This window comes from Zea mays, chromosome 9 (assembly GCF_902167145.1).
Source record: "Zea mays cultivar B73 chromosome 9, Zm-B73-REFERENCE-NAM-5.0, whole genome shotgun sequence".
In the NCBI taxonomy this organism is placed as follows: Eukaryota; Viridiplantae; Streptophyta; class Magnoliopsida; order Poales; family Poaceae; genus Zea; species Zea mays.
The window spans coordinates 143099396-143123749 of NC_050104.1; the positions used below are offsets into that span (position 1 = coordinate 143099396).

Here is a 24354-nt window from a genome sequence, read left to right on the forward strand (position 1 = left end):
TTTCCTTTGAGAAAATAGAAATATCTTAGGAAAATAGAGTTCCCAAACTAGCTCTTAAATATCTTACATATATAGTTTTGTTTAGTCTAATATTTGAAATATAAAACGGATGCAAAGTAGAAACTGTTTACAGGCTTCGCTAGTCAGTCTTATCGCGTCGTCCACCTGCCTCGCAAGTGGCCTCCCAACTTGCAGTGCAGCCCAGGCCCAGTTGATTCAGGACCACGACATCGCCCTGCTGATATATGCTACAGTAGCACATTGCTACCAACTGAACTGCATCAATAATGTCCTTCTCACTCTCTTTTTGTTTCCTAATTACTTTCGCGGTGATTTACCCACGTACCTTCGTTCAGTTGAAAATTAAACCCGCGCGTGGCTGATGCGGCCGTAGAAGAATCGCCTCCTGCAGGCCGTAGAAGATGTTCTCCTGTTCGGCTGTTCCTGTGTGGCTGTCTCTGTCTTGTGTTATAGTTGCCCATCCGTTGCTGTAGGATTTCGTTCAGTATCCAGCGGATCTGACTATATAAGGGCTAGTTTGGGAACCCCAATAAAAAATAGAAATTCCTTCGAAAATTAGGGTTTCTAAACTAGTTCTAATAAAACGAAGTGATCGAAGGAATTGATGTTTTGTTTCTCCTTACGCAACGTGATGAACTGATCTTCTTGCGTTTCCGCTGGCCAATTGACCGAGCTCGTGTCTTTCAGCGAATAGTTCCTGCGGTGTAGTCGTAGCTCTTTCCAGCCACACGAGCACGCGAGAGAGATCATGTGCGTGCGCGAAGAACGCTGAACACACTAGACTTTGGGTCTTTGGCCATGCTTGGTTTCATAACTAGTTTGAAAACTTTATTTTTTTCAAGTGATTTTTATTTTCTAATTGGGCTCCAATTTAACCGACAGGGATTATATCACACCCGGATTTTAGGGTCCAAAACCCGGACGCGAACATAATCACCAGGTGTGCTGGGACCAAGTCTCACACATATGATGAATCATGGCACAGGATCGAATGTCACATCTTTACTACATAACAGGAGTTCTGTACAAAATAAATAAATAATTACATTATAAGGAGACAACGGTCCAGCAACCCAAAGTTGACTGGGAGACGACGACCTAGACCACTCACCAACAGCATCCTCCATGCGCCTCATCCTGCGGTACCTGTTCTTGACCTGTGGGGGGAGGGTGTGAGACAGCAAGAGTGAGCTCACATACGTTCATCGCTCAACAAGTTGTGGGGAATAATGTGCATGAACTCGCCAAAGGTGGGAGCTCACGTGAAGTGTAAGGCTTACCAAAGAGGATGGTTGGAGCTGAGCATTGCTTTTAAAGTTGGTCAAAATTTTATTAGCAATTACTAAGTATAGGTAAATACCAGCCCAATTAAGTAGTAGATCAAAAGTAACAACCTCACCTGCGATGCAATGCATATGACAAATTGAGTTTAGGTTCCATAATTTAATCATGTGAGTGTCCGAGCCGCTCATGACCGTGAGCACGACTAGTATACCAGTTTTACACTCTGCAGAGGTTGCGCATTGTTGGAACCGGACCGCCGACACATGACGTGTCCGTTGGGGCCGCCCGCACACACGGCGCGCCCACCCAGGCTGTCGGGCCGCGACACACGCGCCCGCACGTATAGCAGCGGGCTTTAGGTCTCTTGGGCCAACACTCCCCAAAAAGCTAGCCTAATAGGGGTTGCACCCTCAACCATATAAACCATGCTATCATATTCTCACCACACAATGTGGGACTATTCCTAACAATCTCCCCTTCACACATTGTGAGCCGAGATTTGTCTGAGAATGCACTGGGCCAACCTGGCTCTGATACCAATTGTTGGAACCGGACCACCGACACATGGCGTGTCCGTTGGGGCCGCCCGCACACACGGCGCGCCCACCCAGGCTGTCGGGCCGCGACACACGCGCCCGCACGTATAGCAGCGGGCTTTAGGTCTCTTGGGCCAACACTCCCAAAAAGCTAGCCTAATAGGGGTTGCACCCTCAACCATATAAACCATGCTATCATATTCTCACCACACAATGTGGGACTATTCCCAACAATCTCCCCCCCTCTGATACCATTGAAAGGGAATTAGGCTTACACCTAATTCCTAAATAATTTTGGTGGTTGAATTGCCCAACACAAATCTTTGGACTAACTAGTTTGCCCAAGTGTATAGATTATACAAGTGTAAAAGGTTCACACTCAGCCAATAAAAAGACCAAGTTTTGGATTCAACAAAGGAGCAAAGGGGCAACCGAAGGCACCCCTGGTCTGGCGCACCGGACTGTCCGGTGTGCCACCGGACATGTCCGGTGCACCAGGGGGACTCCGACTCAAACTCGCCACCTTCGGGAATTTCCAGAGGCGACTCGGCTATAATTCACCGGACTGTCCGGTGTACACCGGACAGTGTCCGGTGCGCCAAGGGAGGTCGGCCTCAGGAACTCGCCAGCGTCGGGTAACTCCAACGGCTCGTCCACTATAATTCACCGGACTGTCCGGTGTGCACCGGACTGTCCGGTGCGACTCCGGAGCAACGGTCATCTCCGCGCCAACGGCTCTCTGCCGCGCATTAAATGCGCGCTCTGCGCGCGCAGGAGTCAGAATCGCCCATGCTGGCACACCGGACATCAAACAGTACCGGTCCGGTGTGCACCGAACACCCAGGCGGGCCCACAAGTCAGAAGCTCCAACGGTCAGAATCCAACGGCAGTGATGACGTGGCAGGGGGCACCGGACTGTCCGGTGTGCACCGGACTGTCCGGTGCGCCATCGAACAGACAGCCTTCCAACGGCCACTTTTGGTGGTTGGGGCTATAAATACCCCAACCACCCCACCATTCATTGCATCCAAGTTTTCCACTTCTCAACTACTACAAGAGCTCTAGCATTCAATTCTAGACACACCAAAGAGATCAAATCCTCTCCAAATCCCACACAACGCCATAGTGACTAGAGAGAGTGATTTGCTTGTGTTCTTTCGAGCTCTTGCGCTTGGATTGCTTTCTTCTTTCTTGATCCTTCTTTTGCAACCAAACTCACTTGTAATTGAGGCAAGAGACACCAATCTTGTGGTGGTCCTTGTGGGAACTTTGTGTTCCAAGTGATTGAGAAGAGAAAGCTCACTCGATCCGTGGATCGTTTGAGAGAGGGAAGGGTTGAAAGAGACCCGGCCTTTGTGGCCTCCTCAACGGGGAGTAGGTTTGCAAGAACCGAACCTCGGTAAAACAAATCTCCGTGTCTCACTTGCCTATTCGCTTGGGATTTGTTTTGCGCCCTCTCTTGCGGACTCGTTTCTTATTACTAACGCTAACCCCGGCTTGTAGTTGTGTTTATATTTGTAAATTTCAGTTTCGCCCTATTCACCCCCCCTCTAGGCGACTATCAATTGGTATCGGAGCCCGGTGCTTCATTAGAGCCTAACCGCTCGAAGTGATGTCGGGAGATCACGCCAAGAAGGAGATGGAGACCGGCGAAAAGCCCACTACAAGCCACGGGAGCACTTCATCGGAAGAATCCCGCACCAAGAGGAAGGAGAAGAAGAAGGACTCCTCCAAACGGAAGGAGAAAAAGTCTTCCTCTTCTCACCACAAAGAGAAGAAGGAAAAATCTTCTTCTCACAAACCGCATCGGAAAGGGGACAAGCACAAAAGGATGAGGAAGGTGGTCTACTACGAGACCGACACTTCATCAACATCGACCTCCGACTCCGATGCGCCCTCCGTCACTTCTAAGCGCCAAGAGCGCAAGAAGTATAGTAAGATCCCCCTACGCTACCCTCGCATTTCCAAACATACACCTTTACTTTCCGTCCCATTAGGCAAACCACCAACTTTTGATGGTGAAGATTACGCTAGGTGGAGCGATTTAATGCGATTTCATCTAACCTCGCTCCACAAAAGCATATGGGATGTTGTTGAGTTTGGCGCGCAGGTACCATCCGTAGGGGATGAGAACTATGATGAGGATGAGGTGGCCCAAATCGAGCACTTCAACTCTCAAGCAACAACAATACTCCTAGCCTCTTTAAGTAGAGAGGAGTATAACAAAGTTCAAGGGTTGAAGAACGCAAAAGAGATTTGGGATTTACTCAAGACCGCGCATGAAGGAGATGAGCTCACCAAGATCACCAAGCGGGAAACGATTGAGGGGGAGCTCGGTCGGTTCCGGCTTCGCAAAGGGGAGGAGCCACAACACATGTACAATCGGCTCAAGACCTTGGTGAACCAAGCGCGCAACCTCGGGAGCGTAAAGTGGGATGACCACGAGGTGGTTAAGGTTATTCTAAGATCACTTATTTTCCTTAACCCTACTCAAGTTCAATTAATTCGTGGTAATCCTAGATATACTAAAATGACCCCCGAGGAAGTTATCGGGAATTTTGTAAGTTTTGAGTGCATGATCGAAGGCTCGAGGAAGATCAACGAGCTTGATGATGCCACCACATCCGAAGCTCAACCCATTGCATTCAAGGCAACGGAGGAGAAGAAGGAGGAGTCTACACCAAGTCGACAACCCATAGACGCCTCCAAGCTCGACAATGAGGAAATGGCGCTCGTCATCAAGAGCTTCCGCCAAATCCTCAAGCAAAGGAGGGGAAAGGATTACAAGTCCCGCTCCAAGAAGGTTTGCTACAAGTGTGGTAAGCCCGGTCATTTTATTGCTAAATGTCCTATATCTAGTGACAGTGACCGAGGCGACGACAAGAAGGGGAGAAGAAAGGAGAAAAAGAGGTACTACAAGAAGAAGGGCGGCGATGCCCATGTTTGTCGCGAGTGGGACTCCGACGAAAGCTCAAGCGGCTCCTCCGACGACGAGGACGCCGCCAACATCGCCGTCACCAAGGGACTCCTCTTCCCCAACGTCGGCCACAAGTGCCTCATGGCAAAGGATGGCAAACGGAAGAAGGTTAAATCCAACTCCTCCACTAAATATGAATCTTCTAGTGATGATAATGCTAGTGATGAGGAAGATAATTTGCGTTCCCTTTTTGCCAACCTTAACATAGCTCAAAAGGAAAAATTAAATGAATTGGTTAGTGCTATTCATGAAAAGGATGACCTTTTGGATTCCCAAGAGGATTGTCTAATTAAAGAAAACAAAAAACATGTTAAGGTTAAAAAGGCTTATGCTCTAGAAGTAGAAAAATGTGAAAAATTATCTAGTGAGCTAAGCACTTGCCGTGAGATGATTGACAACCTTAGAAATGAAAATGCTAGTTTAAATGCTAAGGTTGATTCTCATGTTTGTAATATTTCAATTCCCAATCCTAGAGATAATAATGATGATTTGCTTGCTAGGATTGAAGAATTAAACATTTCTCTTGCTAGCCTTAGATTAGAGAATGAAAATTTGATTGCTAAGGCTAAAGATTTTGATGTTTGCAAAGTTAAAATTGCCGATCTTAGAGATAAGAATGATATACTTCGTGCTAAGATTGTTGAACTTAATTCTTGCAAACCATCTACATCTACCATTGAGCATGTCACTATTTGTACTAGATGTAGAAATGTTGATATTGATGCTATTCATGATCATATGGCTTTAATTAAACAACAAAATGATCATATAGCAAAACTAGATGCTAAAATTGCCGAGCACAACTTAGAAAATGAGAAATTTAAATTTGCTCGTAGCATGCTTTATAATGGGAGACGCCCTGGCATCAAGGATGGCATTGGCTTCCAAAGGGGAGACAATGTCAAACTTAATGCCCCTCCAAAGAACTTATCTAACTTTGTTAAGGGCAAGGCTCCCATGCCTCAGGATAACGAGGGTTACATTTTATACCCTGCCGGTTATCCCGAGGACAAAATTAGGAAAATTCATTCTAGGAAGTCTCACTCTGGTTCTAACCATGCTTTTATGTATAAGAGTGAGACATCTAGTTCTAGGCAACCAACCCGTGCCAAGTTGCCCAAGAAGAAAATTCCTAATGCATCAAATGATCATGCCATTTCTTTTAAAACTTTTGATGCTTCTTATGTGCTTACTAACAAATCCGGCAAGGTCGTTGCCAAGTTTGTTGGGGGCAAACACAAGGGCTCCAAGACTTGTGTTTGGGTACCCAAAGTTCTTGTATCTAATGCCAAAGGACCCAAAACAGTTTGGGTACCTAAAGTCAAGAACTAAATTTGTTTTGTAGGTTTATGCATCCGGGGGCTCAAGTTGGATACTCGACAGCGGGTGCACAAACCACATGACCGGGGAGAAAAGGATGTTCTCCTCATATGAGAAAAACCAAGATCCCCAACGAGCTATCACATTCGGGGATGGAAATCAAGGTTTGGTCAAAGGATTGGGTAAAATTGCTATATCACCTGACCATACTATTTCCAATGTTTTTCTTGTTGATTCATTAGATTACAACTTGCTTTCTGTTTCCCAATTGTGTCAAATGGGCTACAACTGTCTTTTTACTGATGTAGGTGTCACTGTCTTTAGAAAAAGTGATGATTCAATAGCATTTAAGGGTGTGTTAGAGGGTCAGCTATACTTAGTAGATTTTGATAGAGCTGAACTCGACACATGCTTAATTGCTAAGACTAACATGGGTTGGCTCTGGCACCGCCGACTAGCCCATGTTGGGATGAAGAATCTTCATAAGCTTCTAAAGGGAGAGCACATTTTAGGATTAACGAATGTTCATTTTGAGAAAGACAGGATTTGTAGCGCATGCCAGGCAGGGAAGCAAGTTGGAGTTCATCATCCACACAAGAACATCATGACGACCGACAGGCCGCTTGAGCTACTCCACATGGATCTATTCGGCCCGATTGCTTACATAAGCATCGGCGGGAGTAAGTATTGTCTTGTAATAGTGGATGATTATTCTCGCTTCACTTGGGTATTCTTTTTACAGGAAAAATCTCAAACCCAAGAGACCTTAAAGGGATTCTTGAGACGGGCTCAAAATGAGTTCGGCTTAAGGATCAAGAAAATAAGAAGCGACAACGGGACGGAGTTCAAGAACTCTCAAATCGAAAGCTTCCTTGAGGAGGAGGGCATCAAGCATGAGTTCTCTTCTCCCTACACCCCTCAACAAAATGGTGTAGTGGAGAGGAAGAATCGAACTCTATTGGACATGGCAAGAACCATGCTTGATGAGTACAAGACACCGGACCGGTTTTGGGCCGAAGCGGTCAACACCGCCTGCTACGCCATCAACCGGTTATATCTTCACCGAATCCTCAAGAAGACATCATATGAACTTCTAACCGGTAAAAAGCCCAACATTTCATACTTTAGAGTTTTTGGTAGCAAATGCTTTATTCTTGTTAAAAGGGGTAGAAAATCTAAATTTGCTCCTAAGACTGTAGAAGGTTTTTTACTTGGTTATGACTCAAACACAAGGGCATATAGGGTCTTTAACAAGTCCACTGGACTAGTTGAAGTCTCATGTGACGTTGTGTTTGATGAAACTAACGGCTCTCAAGTAGAGCAAGTTGATCTTGATGAGATAGGTGATGAAGAGGCTCCGTGCATCGCGCTAAGGAACATGTCCATCGGGGATGTGTGTCCTAAGGAATCCGAAGAGCCTCCAAAAGCACAAGATCAACCATCCTCCTCCATGCAAGCATCTCCACCAACTCAAAATGAGGATGAGGCTCAAGTTGATGAAGGGCAAAGTCAAGAGGATGAGCCACCTCAAGATAATGGCAATGATCAAGGGGGAGATGCAAATGATCAAGAAAAGGAGGATGAGGAAGAACCAAGACCGCCACACCCAAGAGTCCACCAAGCAATACAACGAGATCACCCCGTCGACACCATCCTCGGGGACATTCATAAGGGGGTAACTACTCGATCTCGTGTTGCACATTTTTGTGAACATTACTCTTTTGTTTCCTCTATTGAGCCACACAGGGTGGAGGAAGCACTTCAAGATTCGGATTGGGTAGTGGCGATGCAAGAGGAGCTCAACAACTTCACTAGGAATGAGGTATGGCATTTAGTTCCACGTCCTAACCAAAATGTTGTAGGAACCAAATGGGTCTTCCGCAACAAGCAAGATGAGCATGGTGTGGTGACAAGGAACAAAGCACGACTTGTGGCCAAGGGATACTCCCAAGTCGAAGGTTTGGATTTCGGTGAAACCTATGCACCCGTAGCTAGGCTTGAGTCAATTCGCATATTATTGGCCTATGCTACTTACCATGGCTTTAAGCTTTATCAAATGGACGTAAAAAGTGCCTTCCTCAACGGACCAATCAAGGAAGAGGTCTATGTTGAGCAACCTCCCGGCTTTGAAGACAGTGAGTACCCTAACCATGTCTATAGGCTCTCTAAGGCGCTTTATGGGCTCAAGCAAGCCCCAAGAGCATGGTATGAATGCCTAAGAGATTTCCTTATTGCTAATGGCTTCAAAGTCGGCAAGGCCGATCCTACTCTCTTCACTAAAACTCTTGAAAATGACTTGTTTGTATGCCAAATTTATGTTGATGATATTATATTTGGATCTACTAACGAGTCTACATGTGAAGAGTTTAGTAGGATCATGACACAGAAATTCGAGATGTCGATGATGGGGGAGTTGAAGTATTTTCTAGGATTCCAAGTCAAGCAACTCCAAGAGGGCACCTTCATTTGTCAAACCAAGTACACTCAAGACATTCTAACCAAGTTTGGAATGAAGGATGCCAAGCCCATCAAGACTCCCATGGGAACAAATGGGCATCTCGATCTCGACACGGGAGGTAAGTCCGTAGATCAAAAGGTATACCGGTCAATGATTGGTTCATTGCTTTATTTATGTGCATCTCGACCGGACATTATGCTTTCCGTTTGCATGTGTGCAAGATTCCAATCCGACCCTAAGGAATCCCACCTTACGGCCGTAAAACGAATCTTGAGATATTTGGCTTATACTCCTAAGTTTGGGCTTTGGTACCCTCGGGGATCTACTTTTGATTTGATTGGTTATTCGGATGCCGACTGGGCGGGGTGCAAGATTAATAGGAAGAGCACATCGGGGACTTGCCAGTTCTTGGGAAGATCCTTGGTGTCTTGGGCTTCAAAGAAGCAAAATTCGGTCGCTCTCTCCACCGCCGAAGCCGAGTACATTGCCGCAGGACATTGTTGCGCGCAATTGCTTTGGATGAGGCAAACCCTGCGAGACTACGGTTACAAATTAACCAAAGTCCCTTTGCTATGTGATAATGAGAGTGCAATCAAAATGGCCGACAATCCCGTCGAGCATAGCCGCACTAAGCACATAGCCATTCGGTATCATTTTCTTAGGGATCACCAACAAAAGGGCGATATCGAGATTTCTTACATTAACACTAAAGATCAGTTAGCCGATATCTTTACCAAGCCTCTTGATGAACAATCTTTTACCAGACTTAGGCATGAGCTCAATATTCTTGATTCTAGAAATTTCTTTTGCTAAGCTTGCACACATAGCTCATTTGAATACCTTTGATCATATCTCTTTTATATGCTATGACTAATGTGTTTTCAAGTCTATTTCAAACCAAGTCATAGGTATATTGAAAGGGAATTGGAGTCTTCGGCGAAGACAAAGGCTTCCACTCCGTAACTCATCCTTCGCCATCGCTCCAAGAAAAGGACCGGACTTCGTCTTTGGTATAATCTTAACTCATTTACTTATGACCAAAGGGGAAGATAGGACTTCGATGGGCTCTAATGATTCCGTTTTTGGCGATTCATGCCAAAGGGGGGGAGAGTATGAGCCCAAAGCAAAAGGACCGCACCACCACCAATTTCAAAACTTAGTGTTTTCCAAGAAGTATTTATCAATTGGAATCCTGTTGTGTTCAAAAGGAGGAGAAAGTAGTATTTCAAAATGATATATCAAAACCCTCTTGAACACTAAGAGGAGGATTTAATTTAGGGGGAGTTTTTGTTTAGTCAAAGGAAAAGCATTTGAAACAGGGGGAGAAAATTTCAAATCTTGAGAATGCTTTGCAAATCTTATTAATGTACCTTTGACTATTTGCAAAAGAACTTTGAAAAGGATTTACAAAAGAAATTGCAAAAACAAAACTCGTGGTGCAAACGTGGTCCAAAATGTTATATAAGAAAGAAACATTCCATGCATATCTTGTAAGTAGTTATATTGGCTCAATTCTAAGCAACCTTTACACTTACATTATGCAAACTAGTTCAATTATGCACTTCTATATTTGCTTTGGTTTGTGTTGGCATCAATCACCAAAAAGGGGGAGATTGAAAGGGAATTAGGCTTACACCTAATTCCTAAATAATTTTGGTGGTTGAATTGCCCAACACAAATCTTTGGACTAACTAGTTTGCCCAAGTGTATAGATTATACAAGTGTAAAAGGTTCACACTCAGCCAATAAAAAGACCAAGTTTTGGATTCAACAAAGGAGCAAAGGGGCAACCGAAGGCACCCCTGGTCTGGCGCACCGGACTGTCCGGTGTGCCACCGGACATGTCCGGTGCACCAGGGGGACTCCAACTCAAACTCGCCACCTTCGGGAATTTCCAGAGGCGACTCGGCTATAATTCACCGGACTGTCCGGTGTACACCGGACAGTGTCCGGTGCGCCAAGGGAGGTCGGCCTCAGGAACTCGCCAGCGTCGGGTAACTCCAACGGCTCGTCCACTATAATTCACCGGACTGTCCGGTGTGCACCGGACTGTCCGGTGCGACTCCGGAGCAACGGTCATCTCCGCGCCAACGGCTCTCTGCCGCACATTAAATGCGCGCTCTGCGCGCGCAGGAGTCAGAATCGCCCATGCTGGCACACCGGACATCAAACAGTACCGGTCCGGTGTGCACCGGACACCCAGGCGGGCCCACAAGTCAGAAGCTCCAACGGTCAGAATCCAACGGCAGTGATGACGTGGCAGGGGGCACCGGACTGTCCGGTGTGCACCGGACTGTCCGGTGCGCCATCGAACAGACAGCCTTCCAACGGCCACTTTTGGTGGTTGGGGCTATAAATACCCCAACCACCCCACCATTCATTGCATCCAAGTTTTCCACTTCTCAACTACTACAAGAGCTCTAGCATTCAATTCTAGACACATCAAAGAGATCAAATCCTCTCCAAATCCCACACAACGCCATAGTGACTAGAGAGAGTGATTTGCTTGTGTTCTTTCGAGCTCTTGCGCTTGGATTGCTTTCTTCTTTCTTGATCCTTCTTTTGCAACCAAACTCACTTGTAATTGAGGCAAGAGACACCAATCTTGTGGTGGTCCTTGTGGGAACTTTGTGTTCCAAGTGATTGAGAAGAGAAAGCTCACTCGATCCGTGGATCGTTTGAGAGAGGGAAGGGTTGAAAGAGACCCGGCCTTTGTGGCCTCCTCAACGGGGAGTAGGTTTGCAAGAACCGAACCTCGGTAAAACAAATCTCCGTGTCTCACTTGCCTATTCGCTTGGGATTTGTTTTGCGCCCTCTCTTGCGGACTCGTTTCTTATTACTAACGCTAACCCCGACTTGTAGTTGTGTTTATATTTGTAAATTTCAGTTTCGCCCTATTCACCCCCCCTCTAGGCGACTATCACGCATCTTTACCCACAAGTCGTGTTACCCATTTGCCACAGAGTTGATCAGACTCCATACACCTCTACCAAGGAAGCGAGGCAGGGTACCACTACGAGGCCTTTACAAAGTTTCACTAGCTTCAGAAAACCCGCTACAGTTTATAGGAAGCTCCAGTGCAGGGTTATTGCCTGACCGCCATCGCAGCAAAATCAACCCAAGGACCTCCCTACACTGACCACTCCCCTACTGCCCTTGCCCCTTTCGGGTAAGGTAGTCATCCACTAGCTTTCCTAGTTAATCAGCCAAGGGCGTCCCATTATACCCTTGTGGTAGCACTGTTTTCCCGGGTGGTTCTCCATGTTCCCATTAACATAATGATCTTATCATGAATAGTAATAATAAACAGATAATAAAAAGTATAATAATGAGTGATGAATATCTTTATACCCAAAGCCACATAAAGCAATAGCATGTACTACCCAAATATTTAGTAGTAAAACCAGTGGTGAGACAAGGTATAAAGATAGTCAAAATCTAGGGTAACCTATTGGGTCCCATCAAAATTAACCTATGCAGATCATTATGATTAATAAGAACATGAATGGGTAAAAGAAGTGATCAAGGGCACAACTTGCCTGGGACTTGAGAATCCAGGTACCAACTTGCTCTTCAGATGACTCGTAACCTCACGCTACTCGTAGCAATACAAACAAATAGGGTATAGACAAAATTAACATCACACCAAACATAAGACTAAACTGTATAATAATAATCTATGCGTCGCTACGAGATCGTGGGAACGAGAACTACTAAAATCGGAGTTACGGTTATAAACTTATGATTTTCCAAAGATTTAGGAGTCCGATACATAAGATATTAAGCACATAACTTTAATTTTCAGATTTCATAACAAAATAAAGCTACCAGGGAATAAAAAATATTATTATGGATCTAATGCAATTGGAATGGATCAATTTGGAAAAATGAATTAGATATGAATTAAATAAGTTTCAAGATTTATTTTTATACTAAAATTCCATTTTTCATTATTTAATCTCGAATTTCTTTTAGGTTCTGGACTGCGCACACATTAACAGAGAACCCGAGGTCTAACTCATAAATTGTCTTAAGACTCAGTTTGTATCCGAATTGGACGGCGGGTTGAATACCTCCAAAGACGAGGGCTCTTCTGAAAATGAGTCTCGGGTGAAGGGGTACGCTTGATTGTAAGCCATCCGATCGCAATCCGAAGGCCCAAATTAGATCACGAAGGGGTACGCCGCAACGGCCATCGGATGACCGATCAACGGCCCACACGTCCTCATCGATCAAAGCCGCATCATATCAGATTAACGGTTCAGATCGCACCAGGCCAAATCGGTTTCGGACTACTAATCTGAGCCGAACACAGGGAGATCAATGGCCACCATTCATCTTCCAGCCCCCCGTCTTCAACCACTAGCCAGCCAGCAGCTACAAGACGGCGGTGCCACCGGCGAGCCCCACTGGTGAAAGCTTCGTGCCACCCATCTTGCCCAGAACATTGACGCGAGGGCAGGTAGGAGTCCAGCAGAGGAGTTGTTCGCGCGCATGGGGAGGGATGAGAGATGAGCGGACTCGGCGACGAAGACTCCAATCCGCCCGTGGATCCGATAGCTAGGGGGACTTCCTCCCCAGCCCACGCCGAGAGCGGTGGCGGCGTTGAAGACCAGCGCAGCGGCATCCCCTTCTCCCTCCTCCTCTCTCTTCGCTCTCGGCCTCTCTCTTCCTTCTCTGCTCCTCGATTTCTCTGTTTGCTTCACACCGGTAGCCCTGGTTTCCTCGCCGTGGTGGTCCAATGAGTTGAGGAACTTATGGAGCCGCCCATATATATAGCCATGGCTGAAGGATCCAAGCCTGTGATCGGACCCCGACAATCACGGACAAGTTTGTTGTGGTTTGAAACGAACTTGCGGACGCGGAGGACAGCGGATCTGTTCGCCCAGGCGGCCAGGCTTACGATGCGGAGTCCGTTCGGGTGAAGAAGGTTCTGACGGGTGGTCCCCATGGCCCAGTGACACAGCGTCGGCGCCCAGAGTCCGAGCGGGGTCTGCAGTGCGGGCCCACGGTGTCAGCGGATGAGAGGCTCGCGGTGGACGACGGGCCGCGCGGGAGAGGAATTACTGGGCCGCGCGGTGGAAGCAGATGGGCCAAATAACAGTCTGGTGGCCCAATATAAGTGGTTCTCTTTTTTCTTTTCTTCTATTTTCTTATTTCTTTTCTAACTTCTAAATTTCAAATTGGATTCAAATTTGATTTTTTTGAATTTGCACTCAAATTTTAATGAACAAACAGAAGAGATCAGCATGAATGCAAAATCCATAATTTTATTTATTTATTTGTTTATTATCCTACTTAAGTAAATATTATTGGATATGTAGCACACTTATAATTATTTTTAGGCAAATAGTTTCTATTGTATGATTACTTATTAAAAGATGTTCTGACATTAATACTTATAAATTTCAGCCAAAAGATAATTTATAGAAGAATCTTTTATTGAACTTTTATTATAAAACTTTTATTTTAGGAGATGTGACTTCAAAGGTTATGGGAATTCTAAAAAAAATCTAATTCAAGATCTTGGGAAAAAAATTACATACTTCTCAAAATGAGATTTTGAGGTGTTACAAATCCTACCCCCTTAAAAATAATCTCGTCCTCGAGATTTGTAAGAAAAAAAAGGATTATACCAAGATTGGTTTGTAATTGAGGTTGTAGTTTCTAATTGATTCAAAAATTAAGAGTCTCTCTCTTTTTTTTAAATACAATTTAGCAAGTACTTAGAAATGCATGGGTATCTTCTAGTTTAGACACACAGTTAGGTAAGAAGAGAGATGGTCAAAGTGAGGTTAGCTGATGGTAAGAAGAACTTGGTAAGGGAAGACTCCATCGAAGGTGGTAAATCTTGAATCATCTCGAGATCTGATTTGACTCTTATTCTTCCATGTCGAGGTTGATCTCCTCCTTCTTGCTCTTTGGTGTCTCCATCCGGGTTTGGGACAAGACGCTAAGATAGATCTGTTATGTAAGTCAAGTTGTTGGGTATGGCCTTATCTTTTGTACCAGCATTAAGTAACTTACTCTAGATTAGATCATAATAGATTAGATAAAAGCTAGATTAGATTGGATATGACTAGATTAGACTAGTTAAAATCTAAAGAAATTTTTTTGGATTAGCTTATGGTTGTTATTCTAGAGTGGGATAAATATGTTGATTAGGGCAAGATGGATCCATTAAGGTAAGAGGGTCTTTTAAGATAAGATGGAGCTATTAGGCTAGATATATTTTAATTAGGATAATCTAGGTTGTTTAGTTATCTTATGAATTTTATTTATTTACATTTATGCATATATGTATATGTAGATGTAATTGTGGACATTACTCCACAACTCATCCCACTCAATCAAAGATCCAAATCAGACAAGTATCATAAGAACAAACATTCAAGCACATAGATACCTAAAAAAATAATTTTGTTTTTGTTCCTAAGAGTAGGTCTCCTATTCCTAAAGGTCACTTTAAGCACATGATTTCAAAGTGTGAAATCCACATTTGTCTTTAGAAAGAAAAGGTAAGAATAATCAGAGTAAGCGGAAATAGATGAGAAAAGATTAAGGAAAGTTTTGGAAAGAATCAGAGTAGCAAAGGTAAGTAAGCATTGGTTGTCCAGTTCTATCTAGGTTTCGTCCTACAGTAAACATTCCTCTGATACCACTTCTGTCACACCCGGATTTTAGGGTCCAAAACCCGGACGCGAACATAATCACCAGGTGTGCTGGGACCAAGTCTCACACATATGATGAATCATGGCACAGGATCGAATGTCACATCTTTACTACATAACAGGAGTTCTGTACAAAATAAATAAATAATTACATTATAAGGAGACAACGGTCCAGCAACCCAAAGTTGACTGGGAGACGACGACCTAGACCACTCACGAACAGCATCCTCCATGCGCCTCATCCTGCGGTACCTGTTCTTGACCTGTGGGGGGAGGGTGTGAGACAGCAAGAGTGAGCTCACATACGTTCATCGCTCAACAAGTTGTGGGGAATAATGTGCATGAACTCACCAAAGGTGGGAGCTCACGTGAAGTGTAAGGCTTACCAAAGAGGATGGTTGGAGCTGAGCATTGCTTTTAAAGTTGGTCAAAATTTTATTAGCAATTACTAAGTATAGGTAAATACCAGCCCAATTAAGTAGTAGATCAAAAGTAACAACCTCACCTGCGATGCAATGCATATGACAAATTGAGTTTAGGTTCCATAATTTAATCATGTGAGTGTCCGAGCCGCTCATGATCGTGAGCACGACTAGTATACCAGTTTTACACTCTGCAGAGGTTGCACATCTTTACCCACAAGTCGTGTTACCCATTTGCCACAGAGTTGATCAGACTCCATACACCTCTACCAAGGAAGCGAGGCAGGGTACCACTACGAGGCCTTTACAAAGTTTCACTAGCTTCAGAAAACCCGCTACAGTTTATAGGAAGCTCCAGTGCAGGGTTCTTGCCTGACCGCCATCGCAGCAAAATCAACCCAAGGACCTCCCTACACTGACCACTCCCCTACTGCCCTTGCCCCTTTCGGGTAAGGTAGTCATCCACTAGCTTTCCTAGTTAATCAGCCAAGGGCGTCCCATTATACCCTTGTGGTAGCACTGTTTTCCCGGGTGGTTCTCCATGTTCCCATTAACATAATGATCTTATCATGAATAGTAATAATAAACAGATAATAAAACGTATAATAATGAGTGATGAATATCTTTATACCCAAAGCCACATAAAGCAATAGCATGTACTACCCAAAAATTTAGTAGTAAAACCAGTGGTGAGACAAGGTATAAAGATAGTCAAAATCTAGGGTAACCTATTGGGTCCCATCAAAATTAACCTATGCAGATCATTATGATTAATAAGAACATGAATGGGTAAAAGAAGTGATCAAGGGCACAACTTGCCTGGGACTTGAGAATCCAGGTACCAACTTGCTCTTCAGATGACTCGTAACCTCACGCTAGTCGTAGCAATACAAACAAATAGAGTATAGACAAAATTAACATCACACCAAACATAAGACTAAACTGTATAATAATAATCTATGCGTCGCTACGAGATCGTGGGAACGAGAACTACTAAAATCGGAGTTACGGTTATAAACTTATGATTTTCCAAAGATTTAGGAGTCCGATACATAAGATATTAAGCACATAACTTTAATTTTTAGATTTCATAACAAAATAAAGCTACCAGGGAATAAAAAATATTATTATGGATCTAATGCAATTGGAATGGATCAATTTGGAAAAATGAATTAGATATGAATTAAATAAGTTTTAAGATTTATTTTTTATACTAAAATTCCATTTTTCCTTATTTAATCTCGAATTTCTTTTAGGTTCTAGACTGCGCACACATTAACAGAGAACCCGAGGTCTAACTCATAAATTGTCTTAAGACTCAGTTTGTATCCGAATTGGACGGCGGGTTGAATACCTCCAAAGACGAGGGCTCTTCTGAAAATGAGTCTCGGGTGAAGGGGTACGCTTGATTGTAAGCCATCCGATCGCAATCCGAAGGCCCAAATTAGATCGCGAAGGGGTACGCCGCAACGGCCATCGGATGACCGATCAACGGCCCACACGTCCTCATCGATCAAAGCCGCATCATATCAGATTAACGGTTCAGATCGCACCAGGCCAAATCGGTTTCGGACTACTAATCTGAGCCGAACACAGGGAGATCAACGGCCACCATTCATCTTCCAGCCCCCCGTCTTCAACCACTAGCCAGCCAGCAGCTACAAGACGGTGGTGCCACCGGCGAGCCCCACTGGTGAAAGCTTCGCGCCACCCATCTTGCCCAGAACATTGACGCGAGGGCAGGTAGGAGTCCAGCAGAGGAGTTGTTCGCGCGCATGGGGAGGGATGAGAGATGAGCGGACTCGGCGACGAAGACTCCAATCCGCCCGTGGATCCGATAGCTAGGGGGACTTCCTCCCCAGCCCACGCCGAGAGCGGTGGCGGCGTTGAAGACCAGCGCAGCGGCATCCCCTTCTCCCTCCTCCTCTCTCTTCGCTCTCGGCCTCTCTCTTCCTTCTCTGCTCCTCGATTTCTCTGTTTGCTTCACACCGGTAGCCCTGGTTTCCTCGCCGTGGTGGTCCAATGAGTTGAGGAACTTATGGAGCCGCCCATATATATAGCCATGGCTGAAGGATCCAAGCCTGTGATCGGACCCCGACAATCACGGACAAGTTTGTTGTGGTTTGAAACGAACTTGCGGACGCGGAGGACAACGGATCTGTTCGCCCAGGCGGCCAGGCTTACGATGCGGAGTCCGTTCGGGTGAAGAAGGTTCTGACGGGTGGTCCCCACGGCCCAGTGACACAGCGTCGGCGCCCCGAGTCCGAGCGGGGTCTGCAGTGTGGGCCCACGGTGTCAGCGGATGAGAGGCTCGCGGTGGACGACGGGCCGCGCGGGAGAGGAATTACTGGGCCGCGCGGTGGAAGCAGATGGGCCAAATAACAGTCTGGTGGCCCAATATAAGTGGTTCTCTTTTTTCTTTTCTTCTATTTTCTTATTTCTTTTCTAACTTCTAAATTTCAAATTGGATTCAAATTTGATTTTTTGAATTTGCACTCAAATTTTAATGAACAAACAGAAGAGATCAGCATGAATGCAAAATCCATAATTTTATTTATTTATTTGTTTATTATCCTACTTAAGTAAATATTATTGGATATGTAGCACACTTATAATTATTTTTAGGCAAATAGTTTCTATTGTATGATTACTTATTAAAAGATGTTCTGACATTAATACTTATAAATTTCAGCCAAAAGATAATTTATAGAAGAATCTTTTATTGAACTTTTATTATAAAACTTTTATTTTAGGAGATGTGACTTCAAAGGTTATGGGAATTCTAAAAAAAATCTAATTCAAGATCTTGGGAAAAAAATTACATACTTCTCAAAATGAGATTTTGAGGTGTTACAGATTACATAGCTCTCGTAGTCGCGTCGGCTTGGTGAAAGATCGGCGCCGACAGAAAATGTTATAAATTACTGTTGTGTTCCATGTCTCCGGTGCGGTGAGAGTGGTGACAAAGGGCCCCTTGTAACATCGAGAAGCCCAACATGGACATTGGCGCTAAAGTCCGTCACCTCCTTGCAAAATGTTGTTCTGTACGGTGTACGCACAATCTTGGCTGGAAAGAGACCGCAGCTTTGTCGCTAACAGCCAGGAAGCCGGTCCAACCTCCTTTGTGTCTGTCATGGTCCATGCATACGATTCAGGGGTTTCCTTTTTTATATACCCCCCTCCACTTGGAGTTGGACCGATAATTGTAACGGTAGATGGAAAACATATATAAGGAATCGATACACTTCGTGCTTCAAAAATGATATACCCAAGATATAACTAAACACAGAAATAGAGTTTTTTTTTGCCTTTGTATATATGATGACACAAACAGAGCTTTAGTTGCCCTTTCATCTAAAGAACAAGTGTAGGGTACAAGTTGACGACCGTGCCATTACCCGGTGAAAGATTTATGGTGTGTCTCAGTGTCTCCTCTCATTTCTCCAATTTTTAGAGATAATTAGAGATAATATTAGAATAGTCATGTTACAACCTTTAGATATAAACCAATCAATTTTATTTGAGCATCCCGTCTCGTTATTGTAATCAAACATACCGAGTCGCAAAGGAACGAGATCACGACGATGGAAAGCAACAGCGTTGGGCAAGACGGGTGATATAAAAATGGGCAACCATAGGGCAAGCACGGTGTGGGGGTATATATATAAACTCATCTCGACCAACTTGGCTTACTTGCCTCCCCTATTCTAATGGTCCACTTTCACTACATTAGAAAAGGTAGTCGTTGAGACATTTTTAGCTGAAACCATAAATATATATTTCACCAGTTCAGCCCCTTCTCCCCTATTCTAGATGAAATCTTGGATAAAGATTGATTTGCAGTGTTGCTTGCCCACTTGCTCTCAACATGCATCTTTTAAATACTACAGTGATATGGCTGAACGACGGAACGACCCTAGCAACTTCTACAGCGAAGTTAGTTTTAAAATCAAGTTTCTCAAACCTATGCATGCATTATTGCACGCTGGTTGCACGTCTCTAATTTGTTTGGGAGGACTTCACTTCAAAAAATTCAGCTTCGCCATAAAACAGCTTCAGCAAATTGTTGAGGTGGGTTTGAGAAGTATTTGACTTGTATATAGACTTCAGCTTCTATAATACAATTGATTTGTGTGAGTTTTCTGGTTTAACCTTAATGATTAGTGGGTTGTCACGAGAAAACCGAAGTGGTATAATGTGTAACTGGTGGTATGGTATGTAATTTTCGTGTAACCTTAGTATGAAAACAGTGTTTTTGAAGCACCCCTTAAGGAGCTTCACAAATTTCATGAGGCTAACCTTTAGTTTCATTTTTTTTTCAAAGCTACAAATTGTGTAGCTAGACCTATTTGGATGGAAGAAGCTGGAATAGATCCGAAATTCTTGAAGTGAAACCCTCCAAACAGGCAAAGCACCAATTTCCCTGGTTCCACGGTCGTTGTGTTCCTCCACGTTTAAATAGTAAAAAATAATAAAATTATGCACAAATGGGAATTTGAATTATGGTTGTTGACTTTAAGCCCCATATTTACACCCACCTAACCAACAAAATTCACATATCTATATGTTTTATATTCTATACATAAGTATAAATGGAAATCGTAATAACGTATGAGCACTTTGCTAGTAATTTTTTATGTTGTAGAGGACACTCGCTCCATCTCTAAATTCTCTAATTTTAACCAAGTTTATAAAAAACATAAATATTCCCAGAATGTCAACATAATTTAATTAAAATCCACCATGTAATATGTATTGTAAGTGCATTTTTTGTGTCCCTTGTAGATATTACTATGCATTTCTTTAAATTTAATTAGAACTAAAAAAATCAACTTAGTACAAGATCAGAATGGTATATATATCTCCGGAATGGACGTGGAACAAATGGCATCGGTTTCTTAAATAAATAGAACATTGTCATTAGAGATGGTAACGGATCACAATCTAAATATTTCTTCACAATAAATTACAGCATATAATTAATTTTAGTTTAAAAATAAATCGTAATAGAGTCTAATACTAATCCGATTCAATCATTAAATTTTATAATGTAAAATCTAGATCCTATTACCACCCCTAACTGCCTTCATTTTATTACGATTTATTTGTTCCCACAACGAAACACAGGAAGCGCTAAAGCACGATCCATCCATGCATGGAAATAAATGGTACTCATAAACATGAAGCGGGATGAAATTCACGAATATCTCGTGTACAATTTATATCGATTTTTCTTCCTAGTTTAGTTGAAAAGATCAAGAAGGCATCGTGCCCTCACCCACAAAAAAAATTGCAACTTGGCCAATTTGCTGAAATGTAGACCCCACTTAAAGTGATTAGTTGAATTAATTAAAGAGGATGCACAATTAAAGTGAGCACACAACTGGCGACATATATAAATGCCAGTACGAAGCTGCAGGACAAGTTGTGGCACTTTGCATATATATAAATGCAAGTACCCCGATCATCCTCTCTTGAGCATCCCCAACCCCAACCCGTCGCCGGAAAATTCCACCGCACACGAGACCAGCAGGCGAAGAAAGGCAGCTAACTAGGAGAAGCAAAGATGCCGTGCCTCCAGGCGTCCAGCCCCGGCAGCATGCCTTACCAGCACCACGGGCGCGGCGTCGGGTGCGCGGCGGAGGCGGGCGCGGCTGTTGGCGCGAGCGCGGGGACGGGGACTCGGTGCGGGGCGCACGACGGCGAGGTGCCCGCGGAGGCGGCGCGGCACCACGAGCACGCGGCGCCGGGGCCCGGGCGGTGCTGCTCCGCGGTGGTGCAGCGCGTGGCGGCGCCCGCGGAGGCGGTGTGGTCGGTGGTGCGGCGGTTCGACCAGCCGCAGGCGTACAAGCGGTTCGTGCGCAGCTGCGCGCTGCTGGCGGGCGACGGCGGCGTGGGCACGCTCCGCGAGGTGCGCGTGGTGTCGGGCCTGCCCGCGGCGTCCAGCCGCGAGCGCCTGGAGGTGCTGGACGACGAGAGCCACGTGCTCAGCTTCCGCGTGGTCGGCGGCGAGCACCGGCTCCAGAACTACCTCTCCGTGACCACCGTCCACCCGTCCCCGGCCGCGCCCGACGCCGCCACCGTCGTCGTGGAGTCGTACGTGGTGGACGTGCCGCCGGGCAACACCCCCGAGGACACCCGCGTGTTCGTCGACACCATCGTCAAGTGCAACCTCCAGTCGCTGGCCACCACCGCCGAGAAGCTCGCACTCGCAGCCGTGTAGGCGTGACTGCGTGAGGAGGGGACTCCATCTCCATGGGTGATCTGATCGATAGTTTTTCGGGGGGGAGGACGGATGCGTGAGTTTTTTTTTCTTTTATCCCCTCTTTTTTTAGCCTTTTCACATTAGTGCCCTCTCCTCTTGGTTTTGGTTATTATTCTTTTTTTTTCTCGTTGTTGCGAGAGACAAGCAGCCCTTGGCCTCCCTCTCTAGCTAGTCCCTTGCCCAAACATTCAAGGGATCAAAGATGACAAGTATAAATCGATCCGTAGAGATCCAAGTTCCGGCCCACGCTCGATTGACATGTATATGTATATATATGTTTATGGTATTATATATAGACAGATATGATGTTCAACATATCGTGTATATATTCATGCAAAATACTGTTACAGTACTGTTTATTAAGCGAAGTTTAAAATAAAAGATGTGATAGTAAATAAGGCCGAAGAGCTTTTGGAGATAGCATAAAGCACGGAACTATGAAGGAAACATAGTTCAACATATCGTGTATATGTTCATGCAAAATACTGTTACAGTACTGTTACAGTACTGTTTAAATATGAAGGAAACATGTCACTTATTTCTCTAAATTTACAACAATCCAGAAAGACTTGTAATGGTGATTTGTTTGTGTGCCAAATTTATGTCGATGACATAATATTTGGTTCTACTAACCAAAAGTCTTGTGAAGAGTTTAGCAGGGTGATGACGCAGAAATTCGAGATGTCGATGATGGGCGAGTTGAACTACTTCCTTGGGTTCCAAGTGAAGCAACTCAAGGATGGCACCTTCATCTCCCAAACGAAGTACACGCAAGACTTGCTAAAGAGGTTTGGGATGAAGGACGCCAAGCCCGCAAAGACGCCGATGGGAACCGACGGACACACAGACCTCAACAAAGGAGGTAAGTCCGTTGATCAAAAAGCATACCGGTCAATGATAGGGTCTTTACTTTATTTATGTGCTAGTAGACCGGATATTATGCTTAGCGTATGCATGTGTGCTAGATTTCAATCTGATCCTAAGGAGTGTCACTTAGTGGCGGTGAAGCGAATTCTTAGATATTTACTTGCTACGCCTTGCTTCGGACTCTGGTATCCAAAAGGGTCTACCTTTGACTTGGTTGGATACTCAGATTCCGACTATGCTGGATGTAAGGTCGATAGGAAGAGTACATCAGGGACGTGCCAATTCTTAGGAAGGTCCCTGGTGTCGTGGAACTCTAAGAAACAAACCTCCGTTGCCCTATCCACCGCTGAGGCCGAGTATGTTGCCGCAGGACAGTGTTGCGCGCAACTACTTTGGATGAGGCAAACCCTCCGGGACTTTGGCTACAATCTGAGCAAAGTCCCACTCCTATGTGATAATGAGAGTGCTATCCGCATGGCGGAAAATCCTGTTGAACACAGCCGCACAAAGCACATTGACATCCGGCATCACTTTCTGAGAGACCACCAGCAAAAGGGAGATATCGAAGTGTTTCATGTTAGCACCGAGAACCAGCTAGCCGATATTTTTACCAAGCCTCTAGATGAGAAGACCTTTTGCAGGCTGCGTAGTGAGCTAAATGTCTTAGATTCGCGGAACTTGGATTGAATCGTAGCATACATGTGTTTATGCACTTGATCAGGTTCATTCTGCATTTTGTTGCTTATTGTGGTGCTCAAGTTGTACAAACACTCCCTGGACCTCACAAGTCTGTTGCAAAGTGATGCACATGTTTAGGGGGAGATGTGTTACAACTTGACCTTTTGAGACTAACCATTTGCTTGAGTTTGCTTGATTTAGTCTCGAAGGTGGATTGAAAGGGAAAGGTGAACTTGGCCCATGCAAGACTTCCACTGCACTCCGATAAGAGGGTAACTCATTCCAAGTTCATCTCTATGATCTTATTGCCTTTATACTCTTAATTGAAGATTTTGGTGAGGCAATGGAGTTAGAAGGCCAAGATTGATCCCGTTTTGGTGCTTGATGCCAAAGGGGGAGAAAATAAAGGCCAAAGTGATAAATGGATCAGCTACCACTTGAGAGATTTTGAAAATAGTAGAATGGAGCTTTCTGTTTTGGCAAAACTCTTTTATTGTGTCTCTTGTCAAAAGTTGGCTTCTTAGTGGTGATTATGGGAAATAGGGGGAGTTTTTGAAATCTTTGATCAATCTCTTTTGGAATGACTCTCTTTATGCTTCAACATGTGTTTTTGACTTAGAGATAGAGATTTGAGTTTGATTTGCAAAAACAAACCAAGTGGTGGCAAAGGATGATCCATATATGCCAAAATTGAATCAAAATCAATTTGAGTTTTATTTGAAGTGATTTTGCACTTGTTCTAGTTGCTTTATGTTGTGTTGGCATAAATCACCAAAAAGGGGGAGATTGAAAGGGAAATGTGCCCTTGGGCCATTTCTAAGTATTTTGGTGATTGAGTGCCAACACAAGTGCTTA

General features: G+C 44.4%; 1 protein-coding gene across 1 annotated transcript; it reads left to right on the forward strand.

The window, feature by feature from the left end:
- Positions 1–21169: 21169 nt before the first annotated feature.
- LOC100281868 (uncharacterized) lies at positions 21170–22315 on the forward strand. Its single transcript, NM_001154788.2, has one exon. It carries the CDS (start codon positions 21256–21258, stop codon positions 21910–21912), a length of 657 nt encoding a protein of 218 aa, NP_001148260.1. The 5' UTR covers positions 21170–21255; the 3' UTR covers positions 21913–22315.
- Positions 22316–24354: the final 2039 nt, after the last annotated feature.

Coding starts and splice junctions, on each gene's coding strand:
- LOC100281868 (NM_001154788.2), top strand. CDS start 21,256: ATGCCGTGCCTCCAGGCGTCCAGCCCCGGCAGCATGCCTTACCAGCAC.